The sequence below is a fragment of the Cebus imitator genome, unplaced genomic scaffold (genome assembly GCF_001604975.1).
Source record: "Cebus imitator isolate Cc_AM_T3 unplaced genomic scaffold, Cebus_imitator-1.0 Scaffold202, whole genome shotgun sequence".
NCBI classification, from domain to species: Eukaryota; Metazoa; Chordata; class Mammalia; order Primates; family Cebidae; genus Cebus; species Cebus imitator.
Genome location: NW_016107517.1, coordinates 2380239 through 2399789, shown reverse-complemented (window position 1 = coordinate 2399789; position 19551 = coordinate 2380239). Strand labels below are relative to the sequence as shown.

The following is a 19551-nucleotide window of genomic DNA, read 5'->3' as shown; positions in this document are numbered from 1 at the left end:
TTAGACCTATGATTTAGAAATATTTTCTCCCGTTCTCTAGGTTGCATATTCACTCTTTTCATAGTGTAATTTGTTACACGAAAGGTTTTAATTTTGATCAAATCCGGTTTATTTTTTTCTTTTATTGCTTGTGCTTTTGGTGTGAAGAAACCATTGCCCAATACAATGTCATGAAGATTTTCCCCTTTGTTTTCCTCTAAAAATTTTATAGTTTTAGCTCTTACGTTTTGTTTTTTGATCCATTTTGAGTTAATTTTTGTATATGGTGTTAGGTAAGGGTCTAGCTTCATTCTTTTGCCTGGGGCTATCCAGTCTCTCTAATAGTATTTGCTGAAAAGACTGTCTTTCGCCATTGAATGGTCTTGACATATCCTACTGCTTCTCGATGGATGACGTTTTAGGCCTAGTATTGGTGATCTTAAAAAGTTTCTTGGCTTAGTTCTTCTGAAAGGCTTAGGGACAACCCTCGGCTTGATAAGGAACTAGTGTTTTTGGCCTCTCGCCTCAGCTGCTTCTTCTGTTCCTCCAAAGGCTCTGCTTACTCCTTCTGCCAGCTGGTTTCAGAGTCTCCAGATTTCATGAAATCATTTGATTTAAGAAGAATGGTACCCAGGAATATGTACATTTAGAAAAAGAAGAGATAAATTATATTCTTAGCACAAAGGAATTACTGGTGAATGGAAAAATTTCAGACCACATCGGCCCCAGTCCTAAGCTGGGTGTATGTATGTCAGGGGGTGTTGGGGGTGGGAGGAGATACGAGGTGGAGGGTGCCCTCTAGGTGTGTGTGTGTTTGTGTGTGTGTGTGTGTGCATGTGTGTGTGCATGTGCATGTGTGCATGTGTGAAATTGAGAATCTTTTCAAATCAAACCCAGCTTGACACTACCATCCATATGCCTAGCCCCAACTACAAGCAATTCAGGGACAGTTTTGATCCTGTCAATGAAGCTTGCCTAAGAAACAGGCAAACTATCTTCCATTCTTATGCCAGGAAAGTGTGGATGTCTGATTTTACAATAGCTATAAATGCATGTTTCTTCTTCCTTTTTCATGGTAAAATTTCTCATTTTCTCTAAGGAGCGCTACTAGGAAAACTTCACAGCGTAGTAAGAAAAAATGGAACCCAGAGTCGGAAAGACAGATGGGAATTTAGCTCTCTCACTTCCTATCTGTTAAGACCTTGGGCTTATCACTTGACTTTTATGGGTGTTAGTTTTCTCCCCTGTAAGGAAGTTTGTTGAGAGGGTTATGTGAGATCACAGCATGTGAAGGAGCTGGTATGGGGTGTGCTGTGGTAGGTGGTCAACACATGCATAAAAATTTCCTCTCCTTCCCAAAAGGCAGTCTACATGACTACTGAAGTGAGACTGTTCAAAAATCAGGGAGATGTGAGCTGAGTCTTGTTTGTCTTAAAGTTTGTTTTCATGCTCAGTTTTTGTAGGAAAAGAAAGAGCTGAGATATAGGGGCAGTGGAAATCCCAGTGTGTGCCAAACTTTCTTTTCATGATGGGATGGTTTACCTGGATGACCTCTAATAATACTCTGTCGACTGTAAGATTGGGGTTCTGAGAGAGTGAGAATCACCAGCATTTGCCATAATACTCTTTAGCATTGATGGTCATGAGGCAGGAGACTGCCTTATTCCTGTGACTGTTTAAAATCTTGTGACCTAGAACCCACATGGTGAGTCAGAGTAGGCAAGGATGCAAGCCATCAGAGAGGTCAGGATTTGAGCAGTGGCTGCCTGGGTCTCCTTGCTTGGCGCCCTGCAAATAAATGCCTTACTTTCTACCACTGAAAAGAGAAAGAAAGAGAAAGAAAGAACCAAAGAATAAAAGAAAGAAGGAAAGAAGGAAAGAAAGAAGAAAGAAAGAAAGAAAGGAAAGAAAGAAAGAGAAAGAAAGGAAGGAAGGAAGAAAAAGAAAGGAAGAAAAAAGAAAGAAAAAGAAAGAAAGAGAGAAAGGAAGGAAGGAAGGAAAGAAAAAGAAAAAGAGTAGGCAGGCAAGGTTATGCTGCTGTAACAAACAGCTCCCAAATCTCAGTGGCTTAAAATAAAAAAGACCTCTTTCTAACACATGCAACAGGTCCATTGTGAGTTTGCAGACACTCAGGGACTCAGGCTGAAGGAGCAGTCATTGTCACTAAAAATGTTATTGATTAGTTGCTAGAGCAGAAGGAAGCATGCTTTGGAGGGTCTCTCATGGCTGTTACAGCTTTCATGTAGAAGGGCTACACATACAACTCTTGAGCTAGGAAGAGTCATATAACTACACCCACCCACAGTGGGGATGAGCACATGTGATACGCCATGTGCTCAGGATGGGAAGAACTGGGCCTATTTGGTGAGCAGCACTACTAATGACTATCATGCGTTTGCCATGGGTGTGTCACGCTACATGGGGAATGCAAGTGGTGATCAAATTACCCCTCACCACTCCTCTCTTCCTTTGAGTTATTTTCATGAGGTTTCTTGCTCAAGGGGAATTACCAGATCAATAATGTGAACAGCCTTGTAACTTTCAATATGTCTACTAAGCTTGTTTCTAAAGATAGTGTCCTGATTTATGGGTTTTCCCAGAGCCTTGCTGGGCTTCCCATTTTGGTTTGACCTCTTTGTAGCTGTACAGCCCACTTCATTTCTGTACACCTAACTTTTTTTCATATAAAAATGATATAATAGTAATTCCTACTTCATGGGGTTGGACTATAAGTGAAATAATGTGTGCAAAGTACACAGCACAGGGCCTGGCCTGCATCTGCTCCCTGCTGGCTACTGCTGTGTGACTGTTACTCAAGTAGTCCCTGGTCTTTAGATTTGTCCGTTTTTACCTTTATTCAACTTGCAGTGAGATTATGCGTTTTTCAAGGTGAGAGTTAACATCTTGCATTTCTTTATGCATAAAATATAATATTTGTTCATCTATTTACATTTTTTAAGCTAAACATAATACAGATATTGGCCACATATATTTAAATTAATTCTTTTACTTTGGGGTGATAAGCTTTTATTACTTTTCTTTCACTTTTTTTTAAAAACATTTTGTTACTTTTTTGAATATGGATGGTTTAGATTTTGCTGTGCAAGTAATTTTTATTCCTATATGTAAAACACATCCTCATTGTCTCTGTCAAAGTCTCTGATGTCTTAGGTAGCCAGAAATTTAGCTGAGATAATTAAATTTTTATATTTTTCTTCTTAAAAAATATAGTTCTAATTACTGTCTTCTCTCCTCCATCCATTTCCCCCAAATTTTCAGCAAGGTTTTGCCTCTCCCCTTTTGCCAGCTCTAAGGTCTTGATAGAATTATGGCATTGAAATAATGGTTAGGCTAGTAAAATAATAATAAAATAATAATAATAAGCAAACTTACCAAGTTAATTTCCCATGCAGTATTGCAAAAATCTTTTATGGGTCTTACACTAAGTTTCCAGCAGTTTTCTAAAATTAGACTTCAGTTGATAATTCCTCAAAGGAGCAAAGGGAATATTCCTTTTCACAGAAACAGTGGCTCTTGGGAAGCAGTCTCTCCATGTGGATGTGGTTTCCTGGATCATGAAGTTGGAGTATGTGGGGGCTGGGCTCAAGGAGCTCCAGAACCTGGAACCCTTAAGCTTTTTTGAAGAGGACTTGGGGATTTCTTAATGAACTTTGGTGGCATTAGAAATGAGCTTGTAGACAGTCGTTCGTGAAAAACATGGAACACGCCTTTTCTGTATAATTGTGTTATGACACTTGTCGTCTCACAAGGGTTCAAAAAGATCAGGAACAGAAGTATTGCAATATAGATGCTCCCTGACTCACAATGGGGTAAATACCAATAAACTCATTGTAAGTTGGAAATACTGTTGTGAGAAATGTACTTGATACACTTAACTTACCAAACATCATTGCTTAGCCCAGCCTTCCTTCAATGGGCTGAGAAAGCTTACATTAGCCTATAGCTGGGCAAAGTCATCTAATACAAAGTCTATTTTGTAATAAAGCATTGAATATCTCATGTAATTTATTGAATACTTCACTGAAGTAGGGTTTCTACTAAATGCTTATTGTGTTTGCAGCATTGTAAAGTCAAAAAATCCTAAGTTGAACCGTCTTATGTCGGGAAACCATCTATACTAATCCAGAAAATGCAGATGCAGATTTTAATAGAATTGGGGAAATGATTCTTAATTTCATTTAGCTTTACTTTTATTTTGGCTTGCAATTCATTTTTTTTTTTTCCTTTTAAATCAGAAATGCCTCTTACTGTGACAAAATGTCCATTGAGCTCAGGGTTTTTGAGGATACAGATGCTTCCCTGCCGTTCATCTCATACCCGCAAATTTTAACCTTGTCAGCCTCTGGGGTATTAGTGTGCCCTGACCTGAGTGAATTCATCCGTAACAAAACTGACGTGAAGATTCAATGGTACAAGGTATGGCTTTAAAAAATGCTGTTTTATTAAAATGTGTTTTCTTTTTTTTACTAGCCATAAAGGAAAGACATAAAATATTGATTTTCTGAAGACAGTGTGCACACACACAAACACACACACACACACACACACACACATACATATGGTTTGCCATTGGTATCTATGAGTTCCACATCTCAGGATTCGACCAACCTCGGATTGAAAATATAAACAAATAACAAACAAAATAACAATACAATAAACATAATACAAATAAAAAAACCCAATACTGTGTAACAACTACAGTCTCGTGCTGCATAACAATGTTTCCGTCAACAATGTGTGTACAATGGCGGTGTCGTAAGATTGTAATGGAGCTGAAAAATTCCTATTGCCTAGCTGTCTTCACATCGTAGTGCAAAACGTTACCTTTTCTATGTTTAGGTATGTTCATATGTACAACAGCTGACTACTGTGTTCCAATTGCCTACAATATTCAGAACAGAAACATGCTATACAGTTGTCGCCTAGGAGCAACAGGCTGTACCATGTCACCAAGGTGTGTAGTGGGTTCTACCATCTAGGTCTGTGCAAGTACACTTTAGGACGTTCACAAAATGAAGAAATCACTTAACCTGTTTCTCAGAGTTAGCCCCATTGTTAAGTGACACAGGACTGTATTTATATATGCCATTTACATTGTATTAGTAATCTACAAATAATCTAGGGATGATTTAAAGTATAAGAGAGGATGCCCATAGGTCATATGCAAAGACAACACCATTTTATACAAACACCTTAAGCATCTGTGTTTTGGTACCTGTGGGGGATGTTTCCTGAAGCCAATCCCCCAGATACTGAGGGATGATTGTATTTTAAAGAATTTTAAAGAGCCATAATTAATATGTTCTATTAGTCCTTATGTGGCTTGGGTAAAGATGCTTGAAATAGTGATTTGTGAAGACAGAGTACATAATAGCTGAAGGAAATAATTTTTTATTTTATTTGTCTATAAGAATGTAGAAAAAAGTTTATATAACAATTTTATAGACATATTAAAGGAGTTTTTTAAAAAAGCACATGACGGTCAGGCTCAGTGGCTCATACCTGTAATCCCAGCAATGTGGGAGGCTGAGGCAGGTGGAACACCTGAGGTCAGGAGTTTGAGACCACCTTGGCCAACATGTCGAAACCCTGTCTCTACTGAAAATACAAACATTAGCCAGGCATGGTGGTGGGCACCAATAATCCCAGTGACTCCAGAGGCTCAGGCAGGAGAATCACTTGAGCCCAGGAGGCAGAGGTTGCAGTGAGCCAAGATCGCGCCATTACACTTCAGCCTTGGTGACAGAGCGAGACTCCATCTCAAGAACAACAACAAAAAGCACATGACAACAAACCTTTGGGTTAAGGGAGTAAATATGAACACAGTTTGTTCCCTTTTCTGGTTGAATACATGTTATTTGATGTGTTCATTGCTCCTAGTGAGAACATCAGGTATTGCTTAGGTAGATCAGGGGCCGGAAAACTATGGCTGGGCCCTGGAATCAAGTCGTCTCCTGAATTTGAATGGCTCACAAGCCAAGGATAGTTGTCACTTTTTAAAATGTTTGAAAAAAGTAAAAGAAGAATATTTTATGATGTGAAAATCACATAAAATTAAAATTTCAGGGCCTGTAAATTAAGTTTCCCTGGACACGGTCACGTCTTCTGTCTAGGTACTGTCTGTAGCTGCTTCTGCACTGCTTAGCTGTGACGGAGACCCTGAAGACTGCAGGGCTCAAAATACTTCCTTTCTGGCCCTTTCCTGAAAATGTTGGTCAACTCCTGATAGAGACCCTAGACGATACTGAAAAGTACAGTTATTAGCTTAATCATTGATGGGAATTAACTCTTTAATCAACAATAGGTTAACAGGTTAAGTAGTTGGCTGGTATTGTAACTATGGGATCTCTATCTAGGATATCGATTTAATATTGTAAACTTTGAAATCATTTCCTGAAAGTAGAAGAAAGTAGCTCCTATAAATAAGCTGGCTGAACTCTAGAATGTGCGCTCTCTCTCTCTCTCTCTCTCTCTCTTTCTTTTTAAATAGAGATGGGGTCTTACCATGTTGGCCAGTCTGGTCTTGAAGTCCTGGGTTCAAGTGATCCTCCCCACTGAGCTTCCCAAAGTGCTGGGATTACAGGCGCGAGCCACCAAGCCCACTGGAGAGCGCATTCTCTTTTGATTTGGAAAAAGCATAAAGGGGACAAATCAAAGGTTTTACCTGGAGAGGAAAGAGCACAGGCTCTGGCATCAATGGGTCCAGGTTTGAAACTCTCTTCCTTTTCTGGCCTGTTGTGTAGCCTTGGCCGAGTGACGCTACCTCTCGAACCTGTTTCCTCTGTAAAGTGGCAATTAGTAACTCCCCCCACGTGGGATTGTTTCAAAGACTAAATGGAATGATGCGTAGGAAGCACCCGGCGCAGCGCTTGACATATAAATGGTGTGCAATAAATGTGCAAGGACAAAGATGTCATGGTGGTGCTTAGTAATATTTATTCCTTTCATAATAATGCTACATATTACTGAGCATGTACTATATCCAAGCCTGTTCTGAACTCCCTTATGTGCAATCCAATGAAGCAGGAACTGTAAATATCTGCCCCCTACGCCTTTTTTTTTTTTTTTTTTTAACAGATAAGGACCCATAAGGAATGTTCCCAAGGTCACACAGCTAGTAGATGGTGAAGTAAAAACTAACCCAGGAGGCCAATTCCCATATACTACTGGAATGACTGTGTGTTGGGCCTTATTTGGCATTTTTCATATTTGACTACTCATGCTTAGAACAATGAAATCTCCCCTTTTAATTAAATATGTTCTAAAGTGGTATCTATCGTGAGCCATGTGGCAATTTCAATTTTCTTTGTGTTCTCATTAGAGTAAGTCTCTGAAGTGACTCAAGGTTACATTTGACTACTGCAAACTTCGAATAATCATGATTTTGAAAGCGATGTCTCTGAGAACATTGTGTGCTCATTAGGGTGTTTTTAGACATCCCATTCAGCTCTTTCTATTTCCTGGAGGCCTTACTCTTGAGGATTGTATTCTGCAGAGACCCCAGAGAACCTTCTGTCCATATAAAAAGTGTGGACTCATTTCCCCTATTTAGTTTTTCTTAGAAATTTTTCTCTTACTGACTCACAAAATCAAAATGCTTTTTAATTACTGCAACATCATCTCTTCTGAGCATTGTTGTCCAGCTCATGATGACTGTTTAATAGTGCTCTTCCCAGATACTTCCTGAGGCCTGAAGGTAGCAGTCAGGACATAAATACATTTGTATTTTGGATGGGTTACTTTGTCAAAGAAGAGTTAGTCTCTTTTATTTCCCATGGGGCCTAGACAGATATGCTCTAACTATTGTATTTAAGCAAATCTAGCACTTTTATTGGTTTTATATGTTAACAAATTTCCTCCCCAAAAGTACAGTTAAAAGTATGCCTAAAATACAAAACTGGCAAAGTAAATACCAGGGCAATTCTTGGATTGCAAATCCATCACTGGTTGATAATGATGATGTAATTCACAGCCGTTGAGATGTATATTGGTATAACGTAAACTTAAAAAATGTTTTCCCTCAAGGATTCTCTTCTTTTGGATGAAGACAATGAGAAATTTCTCAGTGTGAGGGGGACCACTCACTTACTCGTGCACGATGTGGCCCTGGAAGATGCGGGCTATTACCGCTGTGTCCTAACATTTGCCCACGAAGGCCAGCAATACAACATCACTAGGAGTATCGAGCTACGCATCAAGAGTAAGTACTTGCCATTGAGGCACCGACCTATCCCGGTTCAGTAACAAGCATGCAGAGAACAAATGAGGGTGCATGTAGAATTCCTTGCAGGTCTTTGGAATAAAGGATAGGGGAAGACAGATCCGTCAACTCTCCTGAAGCATCAGGGTAACAAGACATGTGTGATACTTTGAAAGGTATCAATCAGGGTGTTATTTGGAGGAAAGGTGAATGAATTGGGCAGGTTACAGGGGCAAGATGAAGGCTAAAACACACCACGTGAGAGGGCCAAATGGTGGCTTCCTTGGAATGTCCCCTTGGAAAGTCTCCTGTGGAAGCTTTGCACCTACAGGGCTAGAATTCCCCTTATGCCATAACTTTATGTATAATTCTAGGATACTTAGATTTTTATTGGGTATTCTAACCAGAAGTCTATGCCTTGCATGTCCAGTGGAAATCACTTTTTATTTGTTTTCCCTAAGGTGGATCTAGCTGCCCTTAATAGCAATATTTCAAATAGAGCTGCCATTGACTAAAAGGAATTACGTTTGAGTGAACAGTATTGGCTAGTGGTTCACATTTGTTCAACATTTACTCCCTCCCCACTGTGTGCCGGACATGGAGCCAGGTGTGACGACGTGTAAATCCTGGACTTTGCCTTGGAGAGCGGGCCACTTTGTTTTTTATAGCGAGTAACGAACACAACTAGGATCTTTTAAGAGGATTTCAGAGAGCTTTGGAGACGCACTAAGTTTAAAAATCGGTCTATGAGGGCAAAAGAAATATTTTTCTCACGGAGAATGCAGAGATTCAGTTTCACCGCGGTCTTTCATGGACTGAAGTGTCCCGATTGTGTTTGCTGTACAGTCCCGTGAGGATTCGTTCATACCAGCTCCTTGCTCCCGGGCAGGCCAGTGCCTGAGCCTTCCGGTGGACCGGCACGGTCCTGTCCCTGCGATACTGCGCAGGGACACTAGGGGGCAGCCGCCCTACATGCCTTCCCGTGTTGTGATCCTCCCGGGATCTCAGTGGCTCTCAAGGGGTGGCCTTGCGCCAGCCGCGCCTCATCACCTGGGTACTCAACAGCCGTGCAAATCTCGGGTCCCGTGCAGACCTATGATTGAAACTGGGGCTGAGGGCTGCCATTTGTGTCTACAAGCCCCCAGGTGGTGCTGGGGACCCTTAAGTCTAAGAAGCCCTGAGGTGCTGGGGGCTTCTTTCTATCCCTGGATGCCCCAGCTCCATAGGGCCGCACGTGACTTGGAGGGGAGGAAAAGGCATCTGGCTTTGGTGGAGAAGCTGTTTGCCCCTCGGGCTGTGCTGCGATACTGTTTAATGTGTACCCATGTCAGGATTTCAAAATGCTGTTTAGTGGAAATGAGGATGATGAGGCCGGTCGTGGAGACAACTCACAGCCCTCACCCCCCAGGTGTCCTTTTTGCTCATTTCAGGTGCCTCATTTCTTTACGCTGGCTCTAATCCTTTGGAGATCCACTTCTGCCCCTCTAGAGTTTCTCTCTTCAATTAACAAGACCTCCGTGGCCGAGGCCAGGTTACACACTAGTTTTCCAAACAGGCTGTTCCCGAGCCCTGTGCCTTTTCTAAAGTGAATCTTCAGCATTTTGTGGCAGGCACTTTGGAGAGGTGGAGAAGATATTTTAGGACAGATTGAGTTTCGGGGAGAATCTATCTCGTGGACCTCATAAATATAACTCTTAAGATTGTGTTCAGGAAGTCTGGGAGGGGAATGGTTAATTGTTTATCACAGAGCAAGGAGCAAAGACCTTCTGTCAGCGGAATGTGTGTTTAGCTGTGGCCTCTTCCAGTAATCTCTCTGCTGGGAAAGGCATTGGCTGAGGATGCTCGATTTTGTAGAGAGCCTGTTTCCTTTGCCAGACAAAGGCTGACTCTCATAATGACTGGCCATACTGGAAAGGATAACCCAGTTAATTAGCCAAACAATGGGGCTTAACTACAGCTTCAAATGAAGGCTTTCCTAACGGAATCTCTTTTCCTTACATCTTTCTCAGGAAAACAAGAGGAGACCATTCCTGTGATTATTTCCCCCCTCAGGACCATATCGGCTTCCCTGGGTAAGGCCAGCAAGGACCATGCAGGGGGCTTGGGACCCTCATGTCTGCTGACCGTACCTGCCCCTTGGTGCAGTGCTTGGGTGGAGACCTTAGCGCTCCAGTGTGTGAGGCTGGAATAACAAATGTGAGGGAATATTTCCCTTTGGCCAGTTTGATTAGAAATGGCATAATCTGAAAACAGGTATACTTCGCCTCATGCAGAGCCCACCTGCAAAAATCTGAATGTGAAAATCTGAACGTTCTGCAGCAGTTATTAACTGCATGAGAAGATAAACAGCATGAAGCCCAGGGACAGCCAGCATCCTCGGTGCATTTAAAATAATTCATGTCACCAAAACCTGGCTGGTGCTCTGCATCTCTCTAAGACTCCATTTGTAAAGCGGGCTCAGCAGTGATCAGTTTCTTGTTGCCAGAAGAGCTGGTAAGCTGGTTGAATGGTGCTATGAAAATGACCACTGGGGCTTCCTGCTTTTCACGCCATGTGGTGCAGTGCATCCTGGCCAGCACAGGTCCACACTGGTGGCCAGTGAGGGTATGTAAGTGTGCTGTACTAACAACCTTCTGATGCTAGTGGTGGGAAGGAATTGATGCTATTGAGCATCTACTGTGTCCAGTGGGATCTCATTCAATCTCAATGTAGGAGGTTTTATTTCTTACATTTTTCACAGGGAAAAAGCCACCCAGGGCATCATGGTGGCTCAGTGGAGGCCAGAAGGCCACCCTCAGAGTCAGGCTGGAGTTCAGATTCAGGTCTGTGGGCCTATAAAGCCTGCACCCTTTTATGTGTTTGCTTCTGGGTAATGTTTTTGTAGGTCTGATACTCATTTATGAAACCCTGGCTGCAGAGTCTTTTTAAAAACAATTTCTTTGCTTTTTCCTTTTGTTTAGTGTTGGTTTAAATTTTAAATTTAAGGCCATAGAGGAGGAGGACGTTTGTGCAGTTGCTGGGACTGCTGGCTGGCCCTTGGGTTGCCACTGCTACAGTGCAGTCCCCATAGCTGCAGCTCTGGGAGCAACCACCTGGAAATCTGGGGCAGTGGGCACCCTGGGAGATGTCTACCGGAGCCCCCATGTTCTGGCTCCCTTCTCAGCCACGTTCTCACGCCCAGTTCCCAGTCAGTTGCTTTGAATGCACTGGAGTGGGTGATGGGGCCACATGACAACGATTAATAGGTTGTTATGGCTCAGGAAGATCTTTAAGGTCCTGGGAGTGGCACAGGATGGAGGAGGGATGGCATCCTGAACCCGTGGTGGAGCCAGGTGCATTAAAAGACGTACGACAGGGAGGCACGTTACCCACGAGAAAAAACCAGTGAGAAGGATTTCTTTCTTCTTTTCCTTCTACTCTTCTTTGGTGAATGAAAAAGAAAAATAATTTCCTATGATTGAGGCAGGGGGACCCAGTACATCACATTGCACAACTGCAGAGCATACTGTCTACAGAAAATACAGAGCTTTTGAGAAGGGTTGATCCTCAGTCAGAGCCATCTGGGAACGGACAGTTTCCAGGAGAATCATTAGAGCCAAGACCAGCCTCAGGGAAAGAGACAGAATCCACACATGATCTGGATTTTCTGAGGTAATTGAAGTGAGTGGCCGTGACTTGAATTCAGAATGTCCCCTGGGAGCTCAGGGGCCTTGGTGAAACTGTTGAACTTCAGGTGCCTCTTGGTTTTCGCCTGCCGTGAAGACCAGTTGTAGGAACCGGAGGCACATCGTAAATAGTAAAGGTCTATGTGAACAGAATCATTTGAGAAAGCTAAATTTTCTTCTAAGGAAAGAATTGGCTGGTGAGGGGTGTTTGAGAAGCTGAGGAGGGACTCAGGGCTCAGGTTTGCTGATGGGTGGGAGGGGCTGGTTCTGTGGTTGATGTACTGTGCCTTGTTGTCCACAGGGTCAAGACTGACAATCCCGTGTAAAGTGTTTCTGGGAACCGGCACGCCCTCAACCACCATGCTGTGGTGGACAGCCAATGACACCCACATAGAGAGCGCCTACCAGGGAGGCCGCGTGACCGAGGGGCCACGCCAGTAAGTGGGCCAGGGTCTTCTGTTGTGAGACCTCTGTGGGTTTTGTGCTTCCTTTTGCAGAGAGTTATCACTATGACCCACATACTGCATTAAAAGTAACTTTTTTTGATTCCAAACTGTTGAATGTTTAGGATTAAAAAAATGGAGTTTTGCTAAAAATTATCTTGAGAACCAAACTTTCTCTGTAAGTACTTAAAAGTTGAGTTGCAGTTGACCTGTTGGTATTGATATTGCATTTTGTAGCTGTTTAGTTAAACACTGACCCTTCGATTTTTGCAAGTTAAAACTATTTTGGAGTTAATATCTCTCCCTTTTCCACTCTGCAACCTGACAAACATTTTCAGAAACCCTTAAAAGGACCCTGAGACCTAGCCACAGTATCTATAGTGCCTCTTCTATTTCTCAGGGAACTGTGGGCTGCCACACTCTCTAAGCAAGGCTAATAAAGGAAAGAAAGAATTCAGTTCTCATAAGCAGTGATCTCTAGAAAATCTTTTCTCACTCTGAGACTAGAACAATCAGACTTTGTAGATGGGAACTCTTTGCCTATGAGGGAGACCATTCAGCATTCCAAATTGTAAAGTATTTTAAAAATTACAGTTTTGATACTTTGAATTCGCCTGAGCTTTTGCTGCCAGATGGTTGTGTTTTTTTGAAAGACTTATCACAAAAGATGTTTCTGGTTGTAATTTAGTGGATAAAAACTATGTGTGGTTGGCACAATCATGTGCTTGCAAGTTCTCGTTGTGAAAGACTTGGCCACAACCAAATGCCCATCTCAGCTTACTCATACGATCCATTTACTTAAAGGAACCTGTGTTCTCTCTAAAAATAAAACAAAAATATTCCTAGTGGATCCACTCATCCATGCTTTTATTCATACTAACAGACAGTAGTGAGGTGTCTACACATTCCTCTAACACTATGAATGGCAGCCATCCTGGCCAGAGCCATTCGCCTGGACTGTCTGCAGGTTTCCAGAGTGAGAGTCAGCAGTAGAGATGACAAGAGGAGGCACCACTGAGGGCTGGAGTCCTGGAAACTCCCTGCCCTTCAATATGCAAGTGATTTAATGTTGAGAGAGTCAAGTTTCCTCAAACTAGATGTTTCTGTTCCCACGACTGGTTTTCTTTGTTCATTAAGGGACTTGAAGATGAACTTCCCCATTATCTAACCCTCTAGTGTACCAAGTGTTTGATTCCAGTGACGGCCATCTTCAGTGACATTCAGGCCTTCAGGAACAGGCTTAGAAACTGTCCCAAATGAATAACAAGTGTGGTGGCAAGTGCTCCTAACTTTATGAAACTTTAAAACAATAAAAGCACAATGGGTACTTCTCATGGAGAGCGTTTGGATGTCTCTGTTGTAAACGAGAAGCTTGCGTTTGATACATCATATTTAAGTGAATGTTTTGTAACTCAGGGAATATTCAGAAAATAATGAGAACTACATTGAAGTGCCATTGATTTTTGATCCTGTTACAAGAGAGGATTTGAACATGGATTTTAAATGTGTTGTCCGTAATACCCTGGGTTTTCAGACACTACGCACCACAGTCAAAGAAGGTATGTATGTATTTTGGGGAGCACTAAAGGAGAATATAACATGTTGAATGTTCCATGGATACGAGACAAAGCTACTCATTCTTCACATGATTCCGTAGAAATTCCCTTGCATTGCCTGCTAGTGGAAAGCTGAAAAGAAACCTCCCATTTTTTAAAGATTTTTGATAGGGTGGAGGCTGGACTTTGGGATATTATGCTCAAATGAAAAATTTAAATAGCAAGATGACTTTTGGAAAACATGAAATGGTTCTACAGTAAACTTTGAAATACTCTGCATGTAGCTCTGCCTTGGGTCACTGATCACCTGTCTTCGCATGACCTTTAGGGGAGGGTGGATTGTTCTTTATCTTGAAGATGAGAAGCTTCACCTCTAAGAGCTGGGGATTGGGAGCTATCCAGGGTTCAGGGCAGCTCCACAGTCAAAGTCATTATATGACAGGAAATAGGTACAAGGCCACAGTCAAATCAACCCAGTGTTCATTTAAGGACATTTTAAAAGAAGAGGAGGAAAACCCACATGATCACTTTTGATTAACTTGATTTCATGCCAATGTTTAATTGTTGAGCGGAAGGAAGAGGTGCCTTGAATGTAGCCTCTGTTGACGGCCCGAAGCTAACGGCAGGCAAGCCAAAGTGATTCCCAACTGAAATCTCAGTGATGCCTTCTTGGGCAATCCTACAGCAATAACACAAATACAAACTGCTCCACGTCTCCGTGTTTTGCTGGGGAGGCAGCCACAGACACAGTGTAAACTGGAAAGCCAATAATGTGTTCCAGCCTCAGGGCAGGGAATGGCACCCAGCGCATTTCCTCCAACTGTGCTCCGTGCACCAGCAGCCTCACACTCAGCTGAGCCCTGGTTACAAGCGCAGATCTCCACCCTGTCAGATTCTCCTAGGGAGAGGCTAAAGTCTGTGGACTCAACAAACTCCTTTGACAGTGAAGTCTGAGAACTAGGGCACACATGTGAAGGGTGGTGTTTCAGATAATTTCCAGACAAGCAGGCTGGGAGAGAGATGGTGGTTGTATGCATTTAGTAATGAAGGATGCCACAAAAATCAGAATGTACCCTCTAGGGGTTAGATTACTGAGCCCAAGGCACCTGTGGTTTTGTCTGGCCCTGATTTTAAAGGCTGGGAGCCTTTAAACTTTTCCATAACATGAGCACCCTGCATGTAGCTGGCCACGACTTATCTAGGGAGCAGAGGCTGAAAGCCTTTCAACAAGATTCAGAGGTAGATTCAAACAGCTGCCCAGAAAATTACAGCTGAACTTACTTCTAATCTTTGTGGGATTTTAAGATGTGAGAAGCCTCTGGAGCAACAGGGTGAGGTTGTGTTGATTCCTGGATGACTAAACAGACTGTGGCGAATAATAGCTTTAAAATGCAGATTTCTGGTCTCATCAACAATGTGTCTGATAGCATTCTGTTCTCATATTTGCTTTTTAACTTCTTATTCAGCGTCTCTTCCTGTATTTCCATAACACAGAGATGCCAAGGAGCAGAACATAAAATAGCTGGACCCAAGCAATTCTGTTGGCCCCTACGGCTCCATTATTCAAAATTTATTTTTCTTTGCTGCTTTCTTTGATCCTCCTGACACCCATGCTCATTGGAAAAGGGCAAATTGTTCCTGGCTCTGTCACAGTTGGCAACTGAGACGTAAACAGACAGGATCTTAAACCCACAGTGTTCCACTTTCGGAACAAAGTTAAACCCTCAGCACTTGGCTACCTACCCTATGAGGTTTCTAACAGATGCCCTATCTTGCTTGTTTCTCTAACGCCACAGACATCATTCTCAAATATCCTCCATCTTGGTGTGAGGGACGTGCTTTCTGGAAATCAATGAACGTTTATCAAGAAAGCAAACTCCAGTTTCTTTCTTGTCTGTACACCTGCATTGCCCTGTCCTCTTGTGCAGTGAGAGACTGTTCAGCCCCTGACGTGACTCTGTTCTTCCCACAGCCTCCTCCACATTCTCCTGGGGCATTGTGCTGGCCCCACTTTCACTGGCCTTCTTGGTTTTGGGGGGATTATGGATGCACAGACGGTGCAAACACGGAACTGGAAAAGCAGATGGTCTGACTGCGCTACGGCCTTGCATCATGACTTTCAATCCTATCCCAATTAAAATAAACAGAATGAAATAATTCAAACACAAACTCCATATGTCTTCTCCTATGGGAGTGGCTGTGTCTTTTTGAGGGACTCTGTTCTTTGCCTCAGTTGTCTACCAAAGGTGCCGCATTTATAGTGGGTTTGTAGTAAAGCAATAAAATCTTACATTTTTTTTTTTTTCTAAAAATGAATGACAAGAGTAACTGTGCCTGTGAGTGGGTGTGACTCTGCTACTTGTGACCTATTTAACAGAATGAGGTCCCCTTAGGCCTGCATGAGAGTGGAAAACATCCACATGAGTTTGACATTCATTCAACATAAACATATTACGAGTCTATTTTGACTAGACTCTATGGGAGGTGTTGTTGTAGATACAGTGATGGTTAAGACCTAGTTTGCCTTTCAGGAAGCTGGATGTTCATTTTGAGGCTGAAAGGGCTTTCCAAAAAATAGCAACTAAAATCTCGTGGATTGTTAGAAAAAGATACACATTAGAATGTATTAGTGAACTGAGAATTAGACCCAACTTTATAACAACAAGTTTGAAAATAGAAGGAAGGGCATTGAGATAATTGTAGACAAATTGAAAAAAATGTAACAGAGCCTCTTTCATATCACATACCAAAAATAAAATCCAGAGAAATAAATGAGTTCAATTAAAAAAAACAAAACAAAATAAACCCTGTAATGGCAGGAAAATCAGCACGGCTGGCGACTCTGCCTTTCAGGTCTCTGTTCAAATGTGACCTTTCCAGAGGCCTATCTAAAGTGGCACTCCCTTCCTTCCTCTCTGTCCCCTCACCCTGCTTTGTATCCTTGTAGCTTTTATCACCGCCAGATCTTCCAGTACAGATTTGCTTATTTTCAATTTGTGTTTCCCACCCAAATGGAAGATCCATGAGGGCAAGAGATTATTTTGGTCCTCGCTGTATTCCCAGTGCCTCAAAGCAGGCATATAATAAATATTTGTAGAAGAAATGAAGACGGGATGAACTCTCTCTTGTTCATTACCAATAGCCTTGCAAGAGTAAAAGTGAGTAGGCTTAATTACATTATAATTTCTACACAATAAAATAACAAAAGCCAGTTTTAGATGAAATTGTGTCAGACAAGTTCAAGGAATGAATAACTATCACATAAAGTTGTAGGAAAGGCACGTGTCTTAATCTGTCTGGGCCGCTACAACCAAAAACCATAACTTGGGCAGCTTGTAAACAAGAGAAATGTGTTTCTCACAGTTTTGGAGGCTGAGAAGTCCCACATCAAGGTGCCAGCAGATTTGGTGTCTGGTGAGGCCCCACTTTCTGGCTGATAGATGGCTGTCTTCATGACTTACTTACCTCCCAAGTGCCACAACTCCTAATACCATGTTATAGTGGGGATTAGGGTTTCAACATATTAATTTTGGGTGGACAGAAACATTCAATCTATAGTAGCGTCATTACCCTAACAGATGAAAAAATGTGATTAGGGGATTGCAGAAGAGACACACTTAAAGGAACTCATGGAAAAATGACACTTTCAGGAAGAACCAGGGAATGTAAATTAGAGCAAATTTGAGATACCAGTGCACTCACACACGAGCAAGTGTTTTAACAGTTTTTATGAAACACTTCTTACACCTGTAATTCCATTTATAATTTGGTACTGGGAAGAAGAAAGGCAACATGAACCAAGTAAGTTGGGTGCTGGGACCAACTTGCATCTTCTTGCGAGAGCCCAGGATGTGCATCCCTTCTTGGCTCTGTTCAGTGATGTCATGTTGGTAGCGTATCATTGGTGGCCATTGTGGAGTATTTACACCACGGAAATTGGCAGTTGCCACAAATCAGCACAGTCCTCTCCAGCATATCACAACGAGGTTTGAGAGATGCTCAATGATGCTATTCCTGGGAATTTAGCTTAGAAAATAATTTTATAAAGAAAATCATTAGATATATAAGAATTTAATAAAACTTTTTACCCTGATGATGAAAAATTATATAGCAATTATCAATTATAATGATAAATATTTTAATGATCAAATTATCAAGATTGTGAGACTTCAATATTTACAATATTAAGGAAATTTTTTTTTTTTTTTTTTTGAGACAGAGTCTCACTCCGTCACCAGGCACCAGGCTGGAGTGCAGTGGCACCACCTCGGCTCACTGCAACCTCCACCTCCTGGGTTCAAACAATTCTCCTGCCTCAGTCTCCCAAGTAGCTGGGACTACAGGCACATACCACCACGGCCAGCTAATTTATAAATTATTTTGTACAATTTTTGTGGTTACAATATTGACATTTGTTTGCATCTAAACAAGGAGAAAACTTAAAAACATGGACTTTGAAGACAGACTTTGTAAGTTCAAGTTCAAGCACTGCCACAGAGTGCCTCTGTGGTCTTGGGCAAATCCTTTAATCTCACAGTACATCAATTTTCTCATCTGAAAAATAGAAATAATCACATTAATTAGCTTAGCTATTTAGCTATATTTTATATTTCCATTTTTCTATTTTTCTATTTCAACTATAGTAACTGTTTAATAAGCAAAACATAGGAAGGATAGACAGAAATAAAAATGGTTATACTTAGACTATGTGCTGACAAACTACAGCCTGTGTGTCAAATGCAGCCTGCCCTCTGTCTCTGTGAATTAAGAGTATTAGGAAACAGCCTTCCCTGTTTGTTTGCAGATTATCTTCAGCTGCTTTTGCTCTTTGAAGATAGAGTTGAATAGTTGAGACCGCAAAACCTAGAATATTTACTTTCTGGTCAATTACAGGAAAAATTTGCCAACCCCTGGTTTAGGTGAAGGAGGTTTTGGGCAGTTTTTGACCTTTACTTTTCTGTTTTCCTATTGTCATCTCCTCTTCCCTTTTTCTCCCGTTTTCTAAGTATTCAAGGAGGGAGAAGTATGGAGGGCCTGGGAGAGGCCTTTGAACACCTTGTTAGATTTTAACAATGAAAGGAGAGGAGAGCGAGGTTTGAGAAGGAGGATTTGGTGAGGACATTGCACAGGGAGCTTTGGATACTTCTGACTTTTCTTTATCTTCAGGCTTGGGGCCACACGGCTTGCACCTCTCTTCCTCCCTTGGACATTTTCAGTGCTCTTTGGAGTCACCCACTTTAGAGTCTGGCAGCTTCAGCAATGACCCAGAAAATGAGCTGACTGCAGCCAGAGGAGAGCCACCACCCGCTTTCAGACTCTGCCGTGACCTCACAGGTTACGCATTTCCTCCCCGCCGCTATTTCAGAAGCGTAGGGTCATGCTGGCAGAAAAGATGTGAGATGATCAGGGAGTTTGGAGGGCTGGGTTTATGCTATTATTAAGGAATAGGCATGCTATTTGCATTGCTACATTAAAAAAAGGTTATTATCTAAGTGGCAAACTAAATTTTTTATGGATGATGTCTGAGATTTGCTTCAAAATTATCCAGTGGTGTGTGGCAGAATAGATGAAATAAGACTGGCCAAATGTTAGTAATTGCTGATCCTGGTGACGGCTGCACCCTGCTTCCTTATATCATTCTCTCTACTTTTGTATATGTTTGAAAAAGTCCATAATAAAGAGTAAAA

General features: G+C 41.9%; 1 protein-coding gene across 1 annotated transcript in view; it reads left to right on the top strand.

Annotated features, from left to right (window-relative positions):
- The window catches only part of IL1R2 (interleukin 1 receptor type 2), a 28092-nt gene extending 11982 nt beyond the window's left edge, over positions 1–16110 (top strand). Inside the window, 7 exon segments of the mRNA XM_037745480.1 lie at positions 4236–4416; positions 8026–8200; positions 10210–10272; positions 12167–12302; positions 13725–13867; positions 15837–15968; positions 15971–16110. Of these exon segments, the coding sequence (XP_037601408.1) occupies positions 4236–4416; positions 8026–8200; positions 10210–10272; positions 12167–12302; positions 13725–13867; positions 15837–15968; positions 15971–16002 (862 nt within the window). The 3' untranslated portion in view covers positions 16003–16110.
- The last annotated feature ends 3441 nt before the right edge of the window (positions 16111–19551 follow it).